Here is a 22,103-nt window from a genome sequence, read left to right as displayed (position 1 = left end):
GGTTTATGATTTAATGGTCCAGCTTTATATAGAATACCAATTTTTGAGGTCTGGTATCACTAAAGTTCCTGAAAATTTAGCTGTTATTAGATGAAACTAAAAGATACACTTAAATTATTTCACTTCAGCTCCTGTCAGAAAGAGCAAGTCCAGCTCCTCATCAAAGAGTTTCTCGTGATTTCTGTCTTAGCAGAAATTCATAACAAAGGAACTGAAATAGGCAAGTGACAAAAGTGGTACCAGTTCACATGAAAGGGAAAATAAAAATGTTCAGGGGATACGGAGACATGAAATTAGAGTTCAGACGAGCAGCATTGCTATGGGACATCCATAGCATGTTTCTGGTGAAGAGAGATTTCCTTCTGCTTGCAATACCTTATTTATAATATAAGGTATGAAAAACTGTCTCCTTTGTGAAAAATTATATATTCTGGATTGTGTTTGTGTAAGGGCAGGCTGCAGTGTGCAAGGGGGTAAACAAGTGATGAGCAAGAAACCGGTATTGCAGGAGTGTTATGACGCAAAATGAGAAAAATAGTAATTGGTGCCAAAATCTTTAGGCACCCTTGTTTCTGCTATTCTTTTACCAACCTGTGTATCACTTTGCATCTGATTGTGTTATTCTCTGCTTATACCCTTTCCACTTGTGGCCTTTGAATGAGCATTTGTGGTATCACTTGCAAATCTCCATTTTAGCAGACAATCCATGTATAGTGTAATTTTAAGTGCTTAAGAATATGATACAGCTGGCACCACAAGGGAAATTTATGAGCATTACTAATTGAATTTAAGAGTCAATACAAGTCAACTCTGACATATCCAAACTAATAAAATGATTACATGTAGTTACGATAAAACAAAAGCAAAAACCAAAACACAAACAAGACAAAGAAAAAAACTGTTCTGTTGGTAACTGCTTTTCATGTAACATACAAAGTCTGCAGTGCTTTTAGCTTATGTTTTTAAACATCTTTGCCAGTTACAATGAAGCCTGTGGTTTAGGAGTGTGGCTGTGTTTTTGATCAGGGTTTTTTTTCTCAGTGAATATTGTGTGCTTCAGGATAATAAATGGGGGAATATTTTATGGTTTTTTTTCCCCCTAGTAGCATTGCTTTGTTTTTGTTTTGTATATTCACATATAATAATAATATAATACCAAACTGGAAACGGATTTACTAATTAGATTAGGGACCACAGCTTGGCAGTGTTGGCATAAAGGCCTGGCACTTTAAATGGGTCATCATCAGTTTATTTGGGAGTGAAAGGCTCCAGTTACAGTATCTCAAACTGATCAAAACCGCTAACCTAGAACAGCTGGATTTCCACTTAAAAAAAAAAAAGAGCTACAGAACAGTTAAAAGCTCTCAGTATAATTTAGTTGCTTGCAAACTGATTGATCCCATATAATCTCAATAAAAGCTGATTCAAGCAAGGTGCTACATGAAATAAAAGACCTGTTGTTTTCACTTGTAGATATCTAAGTGTTAAATGGCAGGGGTTTTTTATTCAGTTATGGTGTAATTTGTACTTCAGAAAGTAACCTGTATTCATGACTGTACTTTTATTGCTGTGAGATGTTGTTGCTTGAGAATGCTAAATGTGAATTAAGAGTTGATAGTGTTTGGGGCTCAAAAGTAAGGAATTCAGCTAAACCAGCAACAAGGTATCTTATTTTCTCAAAGTTTTAAACTCTTTTAGGGATTGGGATGAGAGGCACCTTGAGCAATTGAATCAATTATATGATACACACAGGTTTGAAATGTCTGTTGCTGAGAGTTTGTTATATATATGTGATACAAAGTTTAAGTCATTGACCATAGAAATATTTGTTACTGGCTTCTCATGGTGAAGTTGTTTACCACAGTGTGCTTGAGCAAGGTTTTTTAGGGACTCTTTTGGAATATAATCTTGGAGGAGTGTTAATGAAAAGACTAGTCATTTTGTAAATGATTTGGGAAATGAGGTTTAGAGTGTTTTGAAGAGCCTTGTATAAAGCACCCAGTCTGTTTTGTGCTGAGAATTAAATGTCTCAGATTATTATCCAACATAGCCAACAAGCTGAGTGGAAGGCTCCTTAAAGTCAGTATCTGTCCAAACAAAGCATGTTACGCAGCTGATCCTGTTGCAGGAGCTGTGAGGGCCAGAGATAAGCATTGCATGTGTCTCGCAACCCTTTCCTGAGGGGAGATACCCACAGACTTGCTGAAGAGCTGGTTAGCCAAGACTGCTATGCTGTGTTTGGCATGGAGATCAGCTCTGTTTCTTCCCCAAGGGGTTCAGACCTGCATTTCTCACTTTAAGGAGCAGGCTGCAAAGGAAGAGGTAGAGGCTGTAGGGCAGGAGTGATGGTCCCTTTCTTCAGTAGGTGCGTCTGTGCAGAGAGAGTTACAGTTTTCCTGTATTTATACTGATCACTTACAGGATAAAATGGATGAGCAGGAATTCATCAATAAACTCAGAGTGGGGAATAAAGTCTAGTTGTCCAGGATCCTGTACCCCAGTGAAACCCAGCTGGCTAAAAGCTAGCACTTTTCATTTTTGCTCCCCCTTTCCAGGATGCTGCTGAGTTTGTGATTTTTATTTTGTCTGGAGTTTTGATTATTTTACCTTTTTTAAAAAGCCAGTTGTCAGTATGTGAACAGGTTCAGCAAAAGGTAGTCCCTGTCTGCTCCTCCCTCTACCCTGCAATGCCCCAGGTACACTGTCTAGAACTGTGGACTAGAATATCCTCAGGCAAAAAGAGTCACCTGTGTCATTTTGGGCTGTTCTTCTAGGGCAAGAACCACTCCATTCACACAGTCTCTGAAATAGAGTGGTCAGACTCTTGCTTTCTGTTTTGAACATGACTAGGTTTTCTACTCTCTGATTCTTCCAGAGCCCTGCTCTTCTGATATTTAGAAACACCCTGATGCTCAGCTTAGATTTATATGTTGGCAGCATGTGTTTTGTCCTCTTCTAGCACTCATTTACCTTTGCTTTACTTCATCGTGACATGTCATAGGCTTTTAATCTTTTCCCTGTGTAACAGGCTGTGACTGCTTTCATAGTCTTCGCATCTGTTCTAGTAAAAAATTCATGTTGTTACATATGGCTGACCAGAATTGTACCTTGTATTCAGCTGAGGTTATGATAGTGGCTTGTATGATGACATGACTTCTTCCCTATCTTGACTGGAAATATCCCTTCATGGTATCAGGTAGGTCTGTGTGTCTGTCTGGTGTTTTAAATTTTCCCCTGCCAGATCACATTGGTGATTCAGTTACCCTGTGATCAAGTCAGACAGACTGATCTTTCCCCTCAGTATCTTCTAAAATGATTCCTGGTTTCCCACATCCTGTGCGTGTTAATCACAAGCTTATTATCTAATGGTGTGGGTGACCTCCTGCTATAGCTGTTGTAAAGAAAAAAAAAGGCAGGGAGGGGAGTATTACAGTGGTTTCCACTCTGTCTTGTGATAAGTGTGAGTCTGACAGTTAGCATTTTCAGGGTTTGAGACAGTCTGCTGAATTAAGACCTAGGATGGCAGAGAAATAACTTCATTGTACATTGATGGGATTCTGGTGTAAAATGTGAAACTGCTTGGCTGTGTCATCATGGTTGGAGTGTTGTTTCCTTATGACTGATTGCAGAACTTGAAGTCTATGAAGCACTTGGAAAATAAGAAAGGATGTATCTGTTGTGATTATAACCCCCAGCATTATGTAGTAGCTGAGAATGAGGTTTTGGAATTACAGATCTGGATTTAAGTTTCTAATGTCTCCCTAAGCTGCTCAAGTGGGTCGTAAGTAATTTTTCATGTAATGCCCTTATCTCTGCCTGTGTTCTATATCTCTAATATGGGAGAAAGGTTTATGTCCTACTCGTGTTTTGTATACTTATGTTGCAAGACCTTTAGGGAAGTAACTTCTTTGTTGTCTTTCCATACTGTCTGGAATGAGACCCCCCCTGCTTTTTTCTCTTGCTTGAAGGCTGTGGAGCCTGTCAAGATTTAATAATGGTATTTGAAATGTTTTCTTCTTTTGAAAACATTCAGTTAACAAAGTAGAATAGTTTACAAGTGCAGCTTGTTCAAGAACAAGACATTCTTATAATGGGAGCTATGAATATTATGTATAAGCTTCTTAACTTTGAACCATATAGTAGATCTGAGGTATATTTTTGCAAGCATCTTTGAAAGGGAATACACTGCTAATTTCCTTACTAAAACACGTTTTCTTATGCCATTGTTTTGATGTGGTGGCAGATTTTGTTACCTTTTTATTTTTTTGTGCGCTGAATTTGATGTAAATAGTGATCTGTATTGGAAAACTATGCTGAAGAAATGAGTGTTTGGCATGTCATGGTCTTTTTGTCTCCTTTTAACATGAAATAAGCAGTCTGTTTTCTTTTTAATGAAGAAGGGGGAATGATTGTGTACACTTAAACATTCTCATGTTCAAATAGAAATTTTGCCCTGTGCCTGTCGTTCTTGTCTTTGATAGTAATTTGGTAGTGACTATTTCTGTACTATCTTTGTATGTCACCTAGTTAAAGGGTTGGAAAGCAACATTAGTACATGAAATTTAAGATTTAGATAAAATAAGGCAATGCTAGGTATGAGGCATGAGTACTTGAAGTCATATTTGAAGAAGCATAAAAGTGCAATAATTATATTGGGATGATGTAAAAACTTAAGTGGTTTCTCATGCAGATTTCAGTGCCAGAGTTGCTGCTGTTACTCATTAACTATTTAAAATTCCAAGTGCAGCAACTCACAGCTTAGTGACTGTAATGTGCTGAGCCTCTGACATAAACAACTAAAGCCCAAAATGCCTGGATTAAAATTCAATTTGAAAAGGAGATAGATTTATTTATTTGTTTCTCAGGCACACAATTATCCTTAGCAAAAAGTAATTTTACATTCTCTGTTTGGAAGGGAAAGCAAACCATTTTATCATTTCCAGAGAAAATCCCAAACGGATGTGATAGTATCTGTGTTCCCATGTAAGCATTCACAAGCACAGAAAAAAATATTTCTCTACTGCTTTGTAAATCACTTTGGTCTTAAATTTATTGATTTAGAAGCAGAAAAATTTACAAATCCTAAAGTTTGATGAGGTGTCACTTGCAACTTGCATAGGAAACCATTTCAAGCCACAGAACTGTATTATTTGTGTTTGTGCTAGTGGGCTGCGGATGATAGTTATCTGTTGGGAAGCTGTCACGTGAACCTCAAACCTTGTTATATGTCTTAAGCAGACTCACAAATGAAAATACCAAAGACTAAGTCTCCATCAAATTGCTTTGGAAATTGCTTTTAGAACATATTCTCATGCATGAACTCTCAGGAAATCAAAATAGTAAAAGGAAAGGAAGAAAGAAATGAGAAACATAATGCACAAAAAGTGAGAAATGTAAGTATATAGTTAAGGGTGCATTTTTTTCATGTCAGAACAGGATGATTGGTGTTTGTGTTTCCTTGGCAGTGTGTTTGTGGGAAGGGACATGACTTCACAATACTAGTTTGAGCCAAGAGGGCGTCAACTTGGAGTACAGTGAAAGTTGCATCTTTTTTGTAATATCAGTATTTATGTCAATGTGACAAAGGAGCGTGTACAGGAAATCTATCTCTTGGTTGGTACATTTACAGTATAGGTAGATTACATGTGAAGTCAGAACAGAGAGGGGGAAAGGGCAGAAAGAGAGGCTTTTTCCTATTTATTTATTTACTTTTAAATTTTCATTGAGGTATTTAATTGAGAAGGATTTAGTGGTTCAGTGTTTTCTCACAGTTAAGTTAACGGTGTCTGGAGAGGGTGAATCATCTTCTTGTCCCATCTGTCAGTCAGTTGAATATGAGAAGAGCCAGCATACAGTGCCTTTGATTCATATGCTTTTAGAACTGCAGGTGTGCATTTTGTCATCAGTCTCTACAGTGTGTTAATGAAACAGTGATCATCAAAGTGGCTCTGTTCACGAGAAGCCTAGGTGGCCTACCTCACTTTAAGAGGGAGAACATACCGTTCACCATTTGGAGAGAACTTGTTTTTCTGAGCTGAGAACAGGAAAAAACGTGAGTCTTTAAATATATGTTGGTTTTGTTCACATGGTATATTTTTATTTTTATGGGAAAACAGGTGTTAGGTCTTGTCTGATTTCAGAGTACCTTAATCTCAAAACCTGAACATCTCCAAGTAACAAATGATGATACTTGTCTGTACAGTGTCTTGATTGTGCCCTTGCTGGTACTGGTAAGATTATTACTTTGGCCTGAAATATTCTGTGATTTGAATTTAATTCTTTTTTTTTTTTCATTTTATTGGTTAATACTGCACTCGTATATTCTTGTTTGCTGGTTTATCTTTTTAACAAATATTTTAGCATTCAGGACAAGTGTATACCTTTTAGTTGTTGACTCATTGAGGCTGAGAGGTGAAGTCCACAGCTGCAGAGGTGTACTGCTAAAGGAAATACGGTACTTTAGAAGCAATGATAATGGAAAGTGATGGTCATAAGAGTCTACTGCATATCTTTACAATTTATAGAATGAGGTTGTGTTTCCGTTGTTAGCTATTCTCTCTATAGCTTTCTCTTTTTTCCTTTTTTTCTTTTTTTTTCCCTTAGAGAATTTATGCAATGTCAATGTCAAATTACTTTGTATCACACAGGTGCTGGAAAAAAATCACCCATGATTATGTGTCTGATCCTTTATAGGGGGTTGGGAAAAATTGGTCCTTGGTCCTAGGTTTTGTATGCCATGCAAGACCTATGCAGTCCTTCAGTGTGTGTGTGAGTCGAGGGGAAATCAGCCTGTTTTGTTGTGGTGGTGTATATAAAAGACACTATGTAACAAATTAAATGAACCCATTGATATTAATGACTGAGATAAAAATAGCCAAATTAATCTTAATTTCATAGGAGGGCAACATTTCCTTTTTGGTATATGTTGAAGGGATGCATGTGTTAGGCATGCGTGCTGTACTCTGTTCTCTGGACCGGGAATAGCTGTGAGACATATATATCTTGGCACAGGCATGGAGGGCAGTGAGGAGATCCATGTTTTGTCAAGCCCCTGAGGTGCAGGTGCTGCGGTGAAAGTGTAGCAGCCAGAAGGAATAATGTGGATGTGCTGGGATCCTGTACCTTGCCCCAGGTCTTTGGGCTGGTACCTACCTCCTCAGTCAGATGCACTGTCCTCTCCTTTAAAGTGGAGGTGATTAAGGGAATTTCCTTATGATCCTGCAAATGGATTGACATACAGTTCCCAGGGCTCCACTAACAGTGTTTTGAAGACAGAGAGTAAACATGTAGCTAATCCTATATAAATCTGTTTTATAATCACTGGCAGAGTATAGCTATCAGTGTGCTAAGTGATGTTATGTGAGCATTTTTCCCTTCATGAAGGGAAGGTGAAAAGCCCTATTAAGACAATTTGTTTTAAAATTGTATCTTAATGGGTGGATGATATTGATGGTGTTACAGCAGAGAGTGGAGTGGGTTAAAGGAAGAAAGAGGAGAAAAGCAAGGGAAACGTAAACTACAGAAAATAATATGTGGTGTAGCAATTTCAGTATATTTTTTTACAGACTGTTGTCTCTAATGAAGTTTGAAATATCCTTGGCTATACTGAGGTGAGATTCCTGAAAATCATGTGCTTTTCAAAAAATAATATGCAATATCCTTCTTCTTGGCAATCAACAGAAGACAACAGTGATCAAAGCAGTCAGAAAAGATGTTAAACATTGGGTCCTGTTATGCTTACCCTATGGTAATTTTAGGAAATAACTTGCCTTGCAAAGCATCCTTTCCCAGAGTATATTTTATCTCAGTGGTGTAGCCCTTCTCTGTTGTACTGTTTGCACAAAATTGTAGTGAAAAAGAAATAATTTTGGTGTCCTTTGCAATAATATGCAAGGAGTGTGTCAATTATTGAGCAACTGTGCTCAATACACTGGGGAGTACTTTCTCAGATAAACAGCATTGCAGAACTTGGCCTGTCACCCTGAGGGGTGGTGCTAAGGAACTTGCAGTTGTATATAAGCATGGAAATTAATGTTAATGTCTAAATAGGCCAGGAAGAGCAGGACTCTCGTATGCAAGGCACTGTACAAACAAGATTAAATACACCTTTTGGCACTAAGCTCCTGGTGACTTCTCTCATTTAAATATTATGGTCAGCACTGGTTTTAATAATTCATTATAGAAATGTGCCTGGAATAATGTCTTTTTCTTTCAGGAAGGGTTCCTCAGAGAAATATCATTGTGAAAGTCAAAAGTTAAATAAGGTTTGATCTAGCAAGGATTGCTCACCTTCACAGATAATGAAAAACTAAATCTGCATTAAATAACAGTGAAACTTGTAAGGGATATAAGGCACTATATTTTGTGAAATAATTTAACACTTGAATTAAGAGGGTAGGATTCCTAGGAAGAAGTTTGCCTGTGGAGCAGGTTATTTCTGTTATGTAGTTGCTCACATCTGAGTCTGAAGCAGCTGACTCTGGCTGCTGATGGAATTACCTGCAGGTCACACTCACCTGTGCCTGCTGGAAGTTTTCTTTCTTGGTGCATTGCAGTACTAGGTTACCATGATGAGGGAATTCCAAAGGGACAGATGAGGCATACTGAGTGTCTCGATTTGTTTCAAAAGAGGGACGAAGGAGCGTCCAAAAATTCCCACTCAAAAGTTTTCCATCTAGCTGGCAGCCAGAGCTGGAAATATAGTGATTGCTTCCTAGGAAGCTGCATAACCAGGACCTGACAGTAAAAGAAAAAATCTTTTGCATGTTGTTTTGCTGGGTTTGTAATTAAGAATATACATTAGAAGGGCTACTGAAGTCAGAGAGATCTTGCACATTTCCTAAAAGTAATTACACCTTTCTTATTTTGTCTAATAAGATCTGGATATACTAAGTGAAGTATGATATTTACGTGGATGAGAAGAGTCACTTATTTAGCAGGAATTTTAAGTAAATGCCTCAGATATTTTTATATTCTATGGTTCCCTTCCCATGCATGAGTAAGGCAAGGAGCACTTGCTAAATGTATCTAGAGTTGTAGCTCTGCACTATTATCCGACAACATCAGTCTGTGGTGCATACGTATTCCTAGACAAGGTAATAATTATGTTCTGATACTTGTAAATATGTAAGTACTTGCATACCTTTATTATTATGTGTAATTCTGTTGAGTCATAGTTAAGTGTGTGGGAAGACGTAAGATTGAACCCTTATTTTATGTAACTAAATTACTCTTCAAGGATCATATTTAACAGACCATTTGCAGCATCCTGTGATTTATATTTAGTAGTTTATGTAGTTTAATATGAAGTGACCATTAATGTTCAATAAAGGTGCTCCAGATACATTGGCTTATAGCCTCTTGTAACTCTTGAATTACAGTTGGAGACCTGTCACTGTAATCCAGCTCCTGAACTAAAGTTTATAATTTGTATTTAGTATAGACAAAACCTACAATGTTCTATGAGCTATTACAGGGGAAGATCATTCTAAAGGGAGTCTGATGTTCACAGGGAGTGAACTTTTCTCAGGTTCCCATGAGTAAGAAAATGCTGTTTTGCACTTTAAACAGCATAGCCTGCAGAAAGTGATAACCATTGCATTTCTTGGTACTTTCAGAAAGTTTAGAGAAGCATTTTTCTGCCTTTCAGTGAAAATTCTAAATCATAACTTAAAGTTCTTTATCAGTGTATTTGTATGGGAGGATCATTAGAACCTCTTCTTAACTTCAAATACCCATTTAATTTTAATAGGCAGACTAGAATGGGCTAAAAAAAATGTGGTATGATGATATGTGATACCTAAGCCTCTGTTTTTAATCAACTGTTCAGATGAAGAGAAATAAGTTACGTGATTCCAACATACGTGTATTTTTATAGGTTTCATCCATCAGTTTTCTCATCATTCTTTGTATCTGTTTCATTTTTCTTTTTGTTTTGTATTTGGCAGAGAGGGAGGAGAACTTTCTCTTCTTAGGTAAGGCAGTGGGTAAGGCAGTTGCATTTCTGTAGCTGTTGCTAGGTGGAATATGTCTTCCTATCATGAGGAGAGCAGGAAAGCCACTCGGCGTAGGCTTCCATCAGGTTACCTGTTAGACTGACTCCGTAAGAAGGTAAATTGATGGGAGGAGACACTTTATTTTATTACCCCAGGCAAAATCCCAGGGCTGGTTTTGGAATTACTGGAGGCAGGCTGGATAGCTGGAGTTATTTTTGTATCAGTCATTGATGGGGAAGTGCCTGGATCTTGGCAGCAGAGCTCAGTACGTGATTGTGGCGTAGTGCTGAGGTGGCTGGGTGACTCTGCTGGCAGCGTCTGCAGCAACAGTTCACGGCTTCCTGCTGTAATTCACTCACTGCACCCAAAAGATTTGTTGAGTAGCTGAAATGTTTTGAACTTTTAGTCATATTGAACCAGTTTGCTCACATGGCCTGTTTTTTCCCGAGCCTCTGTTTTAGTGTGCTGAAACACACAGGCTCGATGGTGAGTTTTAATCAGGGAGCTGGTGAGGTACTCTGATTGCTGCAGGTCTGCAGTGTCCCCTCTTCATTTTGTGACTGAAACTCATGCAAAATCTTTCATCTCACGGGAATTACGAAACTTGCAGGGTTTCACCAGGAAGGTTTCGGGCAAATGCTGTTGCAGTCATAAACTCAGTCTCGTGCTCAGGCCTATTTTGGCAGCTTATTGTTAGATGTGATTCATGGTAGATTCAAAGAAGGTTACTGCATTTCTACAGGACTTCTGGTTTTGCATTGTTCTGGAGCTTCATGACTGTCCTGTGGCTGTTTGTCAGTGCTAAAGCACGTACAGATTCCTCTGCAAACAAGAATGTTGATCAGTTGACAGGCATCTGTTAGTAAGGGCAGGAAGCTGCTTCTTTCCTTTCTACAGAGCTGCTTAGTCTGGCACCCTGTGTGTTATGAAGGTGACTAAAAAGAAAACACAAATCTTGTTCCAGCTTCGATTTTTTTTTTTAAATAATTATCTGCAAGTTCCTACGAAGATCGTAGAATGAGTAATCCTACTGAAATCAGTGACTCAACTCCTTGCATAAAGATTAGCACAGGTAGAAACTGTGCAGTGTCTCCTCCCAACAGTAAGAACCAAAATCAGTGTTCAAGTCTTAACGCTTCAGGGTGTACTTGTATCCTGAAGTGAAAACTACTGATGTACTCAGTTTTTAACCAAGTAAAGCAGACTTCTGCTTGAGGCTAAATTGAAAAATTAGGTCTTTTCATTGCTGTAAATGATTTTCATGTTTACAAGGCGTGTATGTATGTATGGTTTTGCTTCCTGATCAGATAAATACAGAACAGTTGGAGCTATATAATTCCTTTCCTAATTCATGTCAGGTTTTTTGGAAGCCTTTTTTTTTCCCCCAAAGGATTACTTAAGAGTTTTCTCCATTTAATAGGTAGTGTGAAGAATTCTGTAACTTCTAGGATTCTCTTGCTACCCATTTAGTTGCTTTAGCCTTTTGGCTAAAAAGTAGCCTCTTCTTTACACTAGGTATTGCTATAAATTCATTTAGCTAACTTATCTTGAGTTTCAACATCTGCATTTTTTTATGCATAGAAAGGATGAAGTAAAATCTAATTGCATTAGTGTTAGTTTCTGGATGTTGGATGAGAATAAGAAGGGGTTGATCTCGTGAATTTAGACCACATGCATTCAAAACAATAAAGGAAGCAGAAGTGCAAATTTACAAACTTCACTAATGTTGTTAGTTTTCAGATTTTAAGTCTGTTCCTATAGAGAAATGTAACACTCAACCCAGATGTAGGTGTACTCTTGAAACACACTCCCAAACTTCTAATTGCACTATGCATTTTCATTTCTCCAAGCCTTTTTTTTTCTCTTTCATTCCTTTCTGTGTGTAATTTTTAGCATCTTGCTGAAGGAATTATGCACATGGGAATCAGGGGGAACATTGATCAGATGTTTCCTACACTTCCCATTTGTTTGGTTTTAGTTCTGTTTGCTTGCTTTGGGCAGACTCTTGAGCAGAAAACTGACCTTATCATTTTCAGGTATCTGTGGTGTGGCAGCATGGAAGTTTTTATTGCCTTTCTTTTCGCTGGCCAACAAATGATTTTTAAATATTTATCTGGCTTAGTTTCACAGTACAGCTCATCTGCATCTGCCATCTTTTTCTAACTTGGCATTGCAGGACTAGAACCCAGCAGTGCTCAGTGTTTCATGGGACAGGGTGGTCATTCCTGGAGCATTACTCCAAAGACACCAGGGAGACTAAGGGGAGTCAGGAGGATGCTGGTCACAGTTCCGGTTTGCAAGTACTGTCTTGACTCCATAATCTGTTTACCTAAACATATGTATGTTACACATCAAGTTCAGTTAATCTTTTGATAAAGGACTGGAAGGTTAACACTTAGAACATTATGCCTTTATATTCCACTGCAGACATTTCTTACAGTTTTGTATTCCACTATATTTTCTTTACGTTGTGAAGTAAATGACGAGATTGAGCTGCTGCTCTTAACTTGTAGGGTAAAGGCCAGTTTGAGATAGTTCAGCTCTGAAACCCAGTATGTATGAATTTTTGTATTTTTCCTTGGAAATGTTCATTATTTCACTAAAGAAAGTGAATTTGTTCTGCTGGTTTCACAATTTGAAAGGCTAGGGCTTTTTCTTTTAATGTTTTATGGATTACATTGTGCTGTTTAAAACTAAAAGTCTGTTTCCAATTTGCTAATAAACTCTACCTTGCCTACATTTACTGCGTTTGGATGTTCTGTAATTTTTCCCTTGTGAGACTTTTGAAGTGGGTATTTGTGATGAATTATTTAATCAGATACAGCAATATGTGGCATTTAGATTTTAGAGCAAATGGAATTCAGCAAATAGTCAAATGAGCACTGCAGAACGTAACTAATTTGAAAATTTATTAGCACAGGAGGGGGAAATAAATATATCCATCTCTTCGAAAGTGGCAGGATACAGGACAAGATTGCTATTGATAAAGTACATGCTCTGTGATGGAAAGTTGGAAGTAATCAGTTTCTTTAGAGTGCTCTGGTACACAAATCAGTGTTTGTAGTGAGGGTTGTAACTGTACTTGTATGTTCTACAGCGTGTAACTGGTTAATAGCCTATTGTTTTAATTCATGTATTTTCTATCATAGCAAAGGCCTTGTTGTCCTTTTCTCCCAAGCCTTTTCATAAGATCACACTGGAAATAAAAACCCTCTGGTAACGAGAGCCTTGTGCCAGGATTTCTGCTGATAAGGTTTTATGGTATATAGCTCTGCTTATTGCAGAATAATCATAGAATCATAGAATAGTTAGGATTGGAAAGGACCTCAAGATCATCTAGTTCCAACCCCCCTGCCATGGGCAGGGACACCTCACACTAAACCATATCACCCAAGGCTTCATCCAACCTGGTCTTGAACACCGCCAGGGATGGAGCATTCACTACCTCCCTGGGCAACCCATTCCAGTACCTCACCACCCTAACAGGAAAGAATTTCTTCCTTATACCAATCTAAACCTCTGCTGTTTAAGTTTCAGTGCGTTACCCCTTGTCCTATCACTACAGTCCCTAATGAATAGTCCCTCCTCAGCACCCCTGTAGGCCTCCTTCAGATACTGGAAGGCTGCTATGAGGTCTCCACGCAGCCTTCTCTTCTCCAGGCTGAACAGCTCCAACTTTCTCAGCCTGTCTTCATATGGGAGGTGCTCCAGTCCCCTGATCATCCTCGTGGCCTTCCTCTGGACTTGTTCCAACAGTTCCATGTCCTTTTTATGTTGAGGACACCAGAACTGCACACAATACTCCAAGTGAGGTCTCACGAGAGCAGAGTAGAGGGGCAGGATTACCTCCTTTGACCTGCTGGTCACAGCTCCTCTTGATGCAGCCCAGGAATACGGTTGGCTTTCTGGAGCTGTGAGTGCACACTGAAGCTGGCTCATGTTCATTTTCTCATCAACCAGCACCCCCAAGTCCTTCTCTGCAGGACTACCATGAATTTCCTTTTTGCCCATCCTGTAGCTGTGCCTGGGATTGCTCCAACCCAGGTGTAGGACCTTGCACTTGTCATGGTTAAACTTCATGAGGTTGGCATCAGCCCACCTCACAAGCATGTCAAGGTCCCTCTGGATGGCATTCCTTCCCTCCAGCGTATCAACCGAACCACACAGCTTGGTGTCATTGGCAAACTTGTTGAGGGCACACTCAACTCCATTGCCCATGTCAGCGACAAAGATACTAAACAAGACCAGTCCCAACACCGATCCCTGAGGGACACCACTTGTTACTGGTCTCCAGCCAGACATTGAGTCATTGATCACAACTCTTTGAGTGCGCCCATCCAGCCAGTTCTTTATTCACCGAGTCGTCCATCTATCAAATTGATGTCACTTCAATTTAGAGACAAGGTTGTCATGTGGGACAGTGTTGAACGCTTTGCACAAGTCCAGGTAGATGACACCAACTGCTCCACCCCTGTCCATCAGTTCTGTAGCCCCATCATAGAAGGCCACCAAATTGGTCAGGCAGGATTTCCCCTTAGTGAAGCCATGCTGGCTGTCCCCAAGCACCTTGTTGTTTTTCATGTGCCCTAGCATGCCTTCCAGGAGAATCTGCTCCCAGATTTTGCCAGGCACAGAGGTGAGACTGACTGGTCTGTAATTCCCCAGGTCATCCATTTTCCCCTTCTTGAAAATGAAAATAATGAACTGTTACTGTTAGCAGAAGAAACTGAACTTTATTATTGCAAGTTCAGAATTCTGAGAGGAAAAAGTCCACTTGAGTTGCATCTTTTGCATAGAGTTTTAAGTTTCAGGACTTCAAATGTGACCTTGCACTGCATTCAGGTTGGCTGAAAACAGCAGCAGTATATAAGAACCTCTACAAACACATGCTTCTATGAGAAGAAATATGTAGAGGAACCACGCATATACTCTAAAAAGCTGAAATTCAAGTGTTGTGGTTTAACCTACATAAACTCTGTTAAGGCTGAGCTACAACAAGATGAGCCAGAAAATTCAAAGAAAGAGCTGGCATTCCTTTCTTACTTGTCAGGAAAAGTGTGGGCTGTAAGGAACATATCCATTCTCACCTCCACAGCAAATTGTTAGCAGTTTAGTGTGGTGCTTTCTTGCAGTAACTGCTGTTTATATAATGGCAAATGTGAAAGAATTTGATCTTTTTGGGGAGTTCATAGTTACAGATCTTTCGATACATATTGTACTGTCTTGTTATTATAAACATAATATCAGAAGACATGGCCTCTACCTAATGTCTAATCTGGTCTTGGTTTATGTGTAGGTTTCACAATAAATGCTTTATTTTTCCTGCTCTGTATATGTGGGGCTTTTTGTTGTTTTGTTTTCAAAGAAGGAAAGCTTTCTGCTATTTAGATTTGCAAAATAGACCAGATAAGCTTTTTTTTTTTTTTTCCCCTTCAGATCTTCCATAGCTCTTAATCTTGGACTGTAAAAATGCTTATTTTATGGGAACAATATCTTTGTTCTGTGTCAGATGAAAAAGTAATTTGTATTTCAGTACAAATGTATTGGTTTCAAAAATGCTGTACTGGTTTTATCTTTTCAGAATTTGAAGTTCTGGTGATCCATCATGGGGAACCATGTAGGAAAACGAGAACATAGTGCTGACAAGTCAACCAAGGTAAGTGCAGAAAACTGAAGAGGCAAGGCCACTTTAGACATGTGTGCTATGAAATACAATGTTTTTTTAGTACAGCAGTGTATTTACCAGATCACTTTCACCATTACTGTTTTGGAGTTGTCGCTATAAAATGACCATCTTTTTTTGTTGTTTTCCTGTGTTGGAAGAAATGTTTCTCAGTTATGGTAGGAATGAATTAAATGAACCTTAGAAGCGTGATATTGTTGAAATTTTTTCAAGAGCCAGTGATCTAATTGTGTTCTATGTGTTGACAGCTTTTCGTTTGGGCAGTCATTGGCTTTATTTGTAGGAAGGAAGCTATATAGAGACACATAAAATGAGAGAAGCACGTAAGAGAATTCTAAAGGAAAAGATTCTCAGTCTATGGAGATACAGCTTTAAAAATTTCCTCCCCAGAAAAAAAAGAGACAAAATGTTAAAATGTTAATTAAAAGTTAGTACTTGTTTTCTTAGGCTCTGCTGACACTGTTGTGTATTTTGCACATAGTGTGATATTCTTTGCCTTGTGATAATATCTTGTTTATTTGTTGTCTACAATGTACTGGAAAAGAATTCACACGTATCTTAAAAAAAAGACATCTTTATGTGTGTATATGTACGTGTATACAAAAAGCTGCTTCTTGTTGTTAGCTATTGCTAACTTCCCTCCACCCATCCCCACCCAAAAATAATAGTTTACAATCTGAGCCCACACTGTATAAAGCTGTTGCCTTTTGCATTGGACAGATGTTGTAAACAGGTAGTTCTGTGCTTTGTCTGGAGGAATGTGGGTAGTTTGTATTGCTGTGGCAGATAAGCAACTATCCCCAAAAGGTATACAAACTAGAATTCATACAGTTGATAGTACTTCCATCTCCTTCAGGAAGATACATAAGCAAGCTGGAAGGAATAGGGCAAAACTAGGAGGAAATGAAGACAACTGGCTACGTATGGTTTTGGTTTGTGTTTGTGCAGTATTTTCCAAAGTAGTTTTGTAGCCCAAAGTTTCAGTTCCAGAACAAAGAAAATTGGGAGTCCCAAGTTATGGTCTTGTAATGATCAGTTTTGTAGGCTTCCCCTCTAGAAAAGTGTTGTGCAGATCCAGCAAAGTCAAATGCATCAAACAGACGTATTTAGCCAACTATTTTGATCCTTTCTGACTAAGGGTGGGCGATACTGCAGGTTATGGAACTCAATGGACTGTTTTGTGCCATATATCTCCTTCTTTAGTTTTTGAAGACATTTGGCTAGAAAATCATAACTTTTTTCCTGCTCTGAGATTACTTGTGTCTGATGCATCTGGATGGCAGGTGAGTGAGATATGGGGCACACGAGGCCTCAAAAAGGAAGAGATTCTTCCAACTGAACGAGCCTATACCATAAGTGCAAGCAGTTGTGAGCAAGAGTCACAACTGAGGCTGTGAGTGTTGCACTTAGTGTGTGAGACACATCTACAAGGAAATGGATTGCAGCAGTTTTTTTCAATTCCTTCTTTTCCTAATTAGTTAATGGTGAATACTTGATTCTCCAATCAAAATAATGTTCATTTACCTGAAATATTTTTGAAGGGGGAACTTATTTCTATATTAATATTTTCTGTCCCTCACTCATCCTTCTAGAGTAACAAAACCCTAAACCACCAAACCCCTGAACTTTAAAATAGGCAGTGTTTTACAAAATTTCCCTTTATGCACGTAAGACAGTAGTCATGTCACAAGAAATAAGGCCACACATTTAAAATCAGGAAATACATGGTTAAGGTGCTGCTATGCATTTCACGTAACGTCAGTCTGGATTTAGTTCTTACAGGCAGCATTGAAGTTCTTAGTGAAAGTAATAACCATGTCATACTTTTTTCTTTTTTCCTTTTTCTTTTTTTTTGTCTTATTTCTTTTTTGGTTAAAATAGCTTCTTGGTTTTTTTTCTTGTTGTTATTCAATATAGCTCTAAATTAGAAGTATTTTCCCACCAGGCTTCTAGAATGGTATGGGAAACAGTTGGTGAAGGCTCACAGAGACTACAGTGGAAATGCCTCTCCTTGCTCTTAGCAATAGAACTTCAATGAAAGAAGCTACCATCTCATTATGGGTCGTTATGAAATTTGTTACTTTTAACTTCAGGCTCTTAACTGTATTTCCTTTCCCAAAAATAGAGTACCAAAGAACAACATTGTTTTAGGCTGCTTCTTTTAACATGTGATGTCAAATTTGCGTCTCAGATGCGTACTGGCTCCTGAACTGATAGGGAAGTTCTCCAGGCAGCTGTTTCATGTGACATTAGAGAGACTGTTGCCAAACTGTAGCAGTCATAATTCTTGGTTGTTCATTAAGTGTCCTGTGATACAGCAATTACTATGGATTGGTTTTAGTTTGTTGTTTTTTGTTTGGTTTTGGTTTTGGCTTTTTTTTAGTTGGCATCTGGCTTTGGTTTTTTTTTTGAGCAAATGTGAGTACTTGAATTACAAACTTAGAAATAATGATCTGGAAACTAATTATTTCATCAAATGTCTAACATGACACCAAGATGCTTTCAAATTGAGAAATTTGCAGAAGACAAAAAATGGTTTCTTATGCTGTGATACTTCTTTCAAAATATTGTCCTTTTTTTGATTTGTAAGTGTGCTAAGTTACAGCGATTATTTAATAAATAATGAGGTACTGTGAAATTAATTGAATGCTTTGAAAAGCAGTTGGTCTATTCGACCTAAATAATGTAAAACTATTTACAAAACTCTCATGTTTTATGCAGAACAATAGCATCCTCAATCTCATTTCAGTTGGATTTTTCTCTTGTATTTAATGAATCTGCATTTTTTTAATAGTTTGATGGTTTTGTAAGATGCACAAAAACTATTCAATGAACCCAGCAATTTATCTTCTTTTTTTTTTAGTTTGAATTATAATAGACTTTGCAGTCTATTTAATGCATTAGTAAATGTGCAAGTATTTATTTTGTTTAAGTTTGTTAGTGTCAATACTTGGGTTTGAACTGAAATAAATGTATCTGAGAGCAACAATAATGAAAAGAATGGGCTGTCCTTCATGCCTTGGGTTTCTTAAAGTTCTCAGAACACTTAACAGTTCTCTGACAGTTAAATGTAGAGGAACAGATGGAGTAGATGGACTAAAGTTTTATTGGTCTTTTTTTTTTTTGGGGGGGGGGGAGTGGTAGTTGTTCTGTGTAAATTTAGCATCATTAAGCTACAAGGTGCCATGTGCTCTTTTGTAATTACTAATGCTGATTTTAAGTATTACAACAGCACAGTTGTCTGCTGCTCTCCATTTTTATTGTCTCTGAGAATTCTGTACAGCACATACATTGTCATCCCAAAATCTTTGAGCCTTCTTGGTACCTGTCAGAAGTGGCCCTTAACTTCATTGATTGTTTGGGATGATGGGGTTGGAAGGAAGGTTTCTGGCATTGTTCCATCTATTCCACAGCAACTATCAAATGCACCAAGTCCTTGGAGCCTGGTTTTCATGTGTCTCAGGTCAGAGTACTGTGGGGAGCTGAAACCCAAGCTTGTGACCTATAATAAAAGATCAAAATCCATGGTCATGCCATGCCAAGGGATTGCTCAAGAAACTTACACAGGCCTGGAACATTTTAGATTATTGGAAATACTGAATCAACTACTTATTTCATGACCTTAACGTACTTGGGGTGTGCTGAAAATAACCACCAAGGAACCAGGGAATAAAATCCAGTTGCTACCTCTGGTACCTAATTGAAAACTTCGGGAAATGCAATTGCCACAGTATATTGCTTTCTCACAGGCCAAAACTGAAAACAGATGTAGTGATCATAAGACACTCAGGCTACAATTTAATGTTTTGTTTGAACTGAAAGCTGTCAGTTAACAGTGACTGAGTCTTGCTATGTAGTAAACTTACGAAAAAATTTGTCTTTAATTGTCCATTTGGTACTGTGTTTTGCAGTTGTTGATCTGATAATAAACTGACAGGTTCTCAGTGTTTTAAGGAGAACTGAGCATAATTAGTTTAAGGTAAATAGCTAGAGTAAGCATTTATGAATAAATCAGAAGGTTTCTGTGCTGCTTCTGAGGAGATGCTGTTTTCTCTCCTCTTTTTTCCCCCATTATTTTGCTAATGTTAAGGAATTTTCACCCTGGACAGAATTACTCCTGGTAGCGGTGGCAAAAAGTTTTCTGACTCACTGATGAGAGAGAATTGAAATTTTGAAGATGGCTGGCACAGTTGTTGTATTGTTCACTTCATAGATGCTCAATGATCTGCAAGCCAAGAGTTTTCACACTAATCTCATCTGGTGCTCTACCTCTCATGGTTGAGGTTGCTTACAGACCTGAACCATATGTGTGGTTTTTACAGGTGCTTCCTTTTGATATGTATCATAAAGTATCAAGAAAGGAAAAAACACAACAGATGAAGTGATTTTATTTGCTTTGTTAATTGCTCTGAAGTGTTACTTTTGTAACACAGAACTTTATTTTTTAATACTTACAGGTTGAAAGATATGTAACATACAGATTATGTGGATTTTGAAATCTGGGGTGTGCTTTTCTGTAAAAAGTAAAAAAATAAAAACCAAACATGGCATTTGATTTTTTTTTTTATTATGTTTAAATAAATAGTCTCACTACCATACATAAATTAATCAGAGTGCAGCCTTTCCACTCTTTCACCCTATCAAAGCTGTATAACACAGTTTTTATTTGCTAGTACAGCTGTGTGTTCTCAGAGTTGCTGTAAAGCAATGAAGAGCACAGAGGCTATAGGGGCATATTCTTTGTGATTTGATATATTGATTATAACACTCCCTCTCAAACCAATACCTTTTTGAAAGCAAAGCAGAAAGAGAGAAGTACTTTTAAGGTTTAAGACTGCCAATGTTTGTTGTGAGATTTGATGGACATTTTCACCAATCAGTTTTACAGGTTGTACCCTGTAGAAATTCTCTTAACCAGTTCCTGATTAATCCAGTGTCTGGTACAAGGAAGTACAGCTTTTGGAAGAGGCAAATCCCTCTTCCAGGGTGTGAAGGGAAGTTCTGGGCCATCAGGTTAAGCAAGACTAGTTCAATTTGGCATATGTATCTTTAGTTAAATTCTGCTGTTGACGGACGGTTGGCCTTGGGCATATTGTTTTGTGCTTGCTCTCTCTTTCTGTTTTATTTCTTAATTTTAGTACTGTCTAACTGGATTGTTTGTTGGAACAGATGCAGTATCATTCTGTATTAGTACTAGTGCTTGGAGTCTTCAGGTGGAGCCTTTCAACCCTAATGTGCTTCAGGTAGAAAGATGATATCATAGCGAAACGGAAATTACTTTTCTGTTGAAATGTCTGAGAATGCAAAGTATGCAATAGTTATGACATCTGTCCTCAAAAATTAACCTGAAGACCATCATTCAGCATGGTATAGCAAGTCTAAGTTTAAGTAGGCAAGCAGCTCTACTCTAAAGTTAAAGGGAACAGTTTGTGTCTAAATTAAAGTCATGTGTTTGAATACTTGACCATTCATTAAATTCTTCAGGCACTGAATTTAATAGGGTCAGTTCTAGTTATAATATTTTGTTTCTAATGTCTAAAGTACAGTAACCTCATTGTAAGCCTGTGTGGAACAGAAACTGTCCCTGGATCAGAGCTGATACTTCTACACTTCCACATTTTCCTTTGCTGCGTGTATGTGAAAGCCACTGCTGATGCAGTGCTCTGCTGTGCAGAGCAGTTGGTGGAAGACCTAAAGGTCAAACACAAGGCAGATGCAAGTGAGGAGCAAGTTCTGATCACTGCCACGACACCTGCTACTAGTGTTTAAAGAGTTGCCTAAATTGTATAATCTTGGAAGTATGTCACTAGATCCATGTTTCAGTTAAAATGTGAATAAATATTTTGCATAACCATTACCTTCATAAGTAGAGAGCATGTTTTTCTGTTCTGCACACATGTAACAGTGTTTCTTGGTTTAGGTCTCAAGCTGGTTGAGCTTGCATGAGTGGAAAAGGAAGAGGTGCAGTCACTGTGGTTTTGGCTGGGGAGGAGGTAGGGTCTTAGGCTTTGTTCTCCCACGCTCATTCTGCAGAACTGACTAGAAAAAGAGGGAAGTACACTCTGTACTTTTTAAGGTCTTGTGCTTCAGATGCCATGCTATTGTGGTATAGTTTCCTATAGTTCCCTTCTCGATAGCTTTGATACAGGACTAGATAAACGTACTGTGAAATAAGTTTAATGACAGTACCACTTAAACTGGATATGAGTTGGAAGAAAAGAGGTGTAATACACCACCCATTCTTTGTGAACTCTGAACTGTTACAGTTGCTGAGATGACTTAATAGTCAGACCATACTTCAGCCTGGGAACATGTTGGTCAGTGCTTTAGCATCTTCACACCAGAAAAACAAAGTTGTTTATACTTTTAATCTTGAGGAAGCAGTAAGTGATGTGGAGAGCCTGAAAAAGGACAGTATCTTCCTT

At 38.2% G+C, this 22,103-nt stretch overlaps 1 protein-coding gene across 8 annotated transcripts in view; it reads left to right on the top strand.

The window, feature by feature from the left end:
• Nucleotides 1-22,103, top strand: part of MBP (myelin basic protein) — a 112,582-nt gene that overhangs the window by 13,197 nt on the left and 77,282 nt on the right. For 3 of the 8 annotated variants that reach the window (XM_034063474.1, XM_034063475.1, XM_034063472.1), the window contains exon 2: nt 15,577-15,651. In XM_034063474.1, coding sequence (XP_033919365.1) covers nt 15,601-15,651 — 51 coding nt within the window. In that variant the 5' untranslated portion in view covers nt 15,577-15,600. Of the gene's footprint in view, nt 1-3,512; nt 3,782-5,334; nt 5,394-5,864; nt 6,053-15,576; nt 15,652-22,103 lie in introns of those variants that run through there. The other 5 variants (XM_034063490.1, XM_034063464.1, XM_034063470.1 and 2 more) reach the window with 4 other exon arrangements.

Source organism: Melopsittacus undulatus, chromosome 1, assembly GCF_012275295.1.
Source record: "Melopsittacus undulatus isolate bMelUnd1 chromosome 1, bMelUnd1.mat.Z, whole genome shotgun sequence".
Classification (NCBI taxonomy): domain Eukaryota; kingdom Metazoa; phylum Chordata; class Aves; order Psittaciformes; family Psittaculidae; genus Melopsittacus; species Melopsittacus undulatus.
This window is presented reverse-complemented; position numbering and strand designations above follow the sequence as displayed.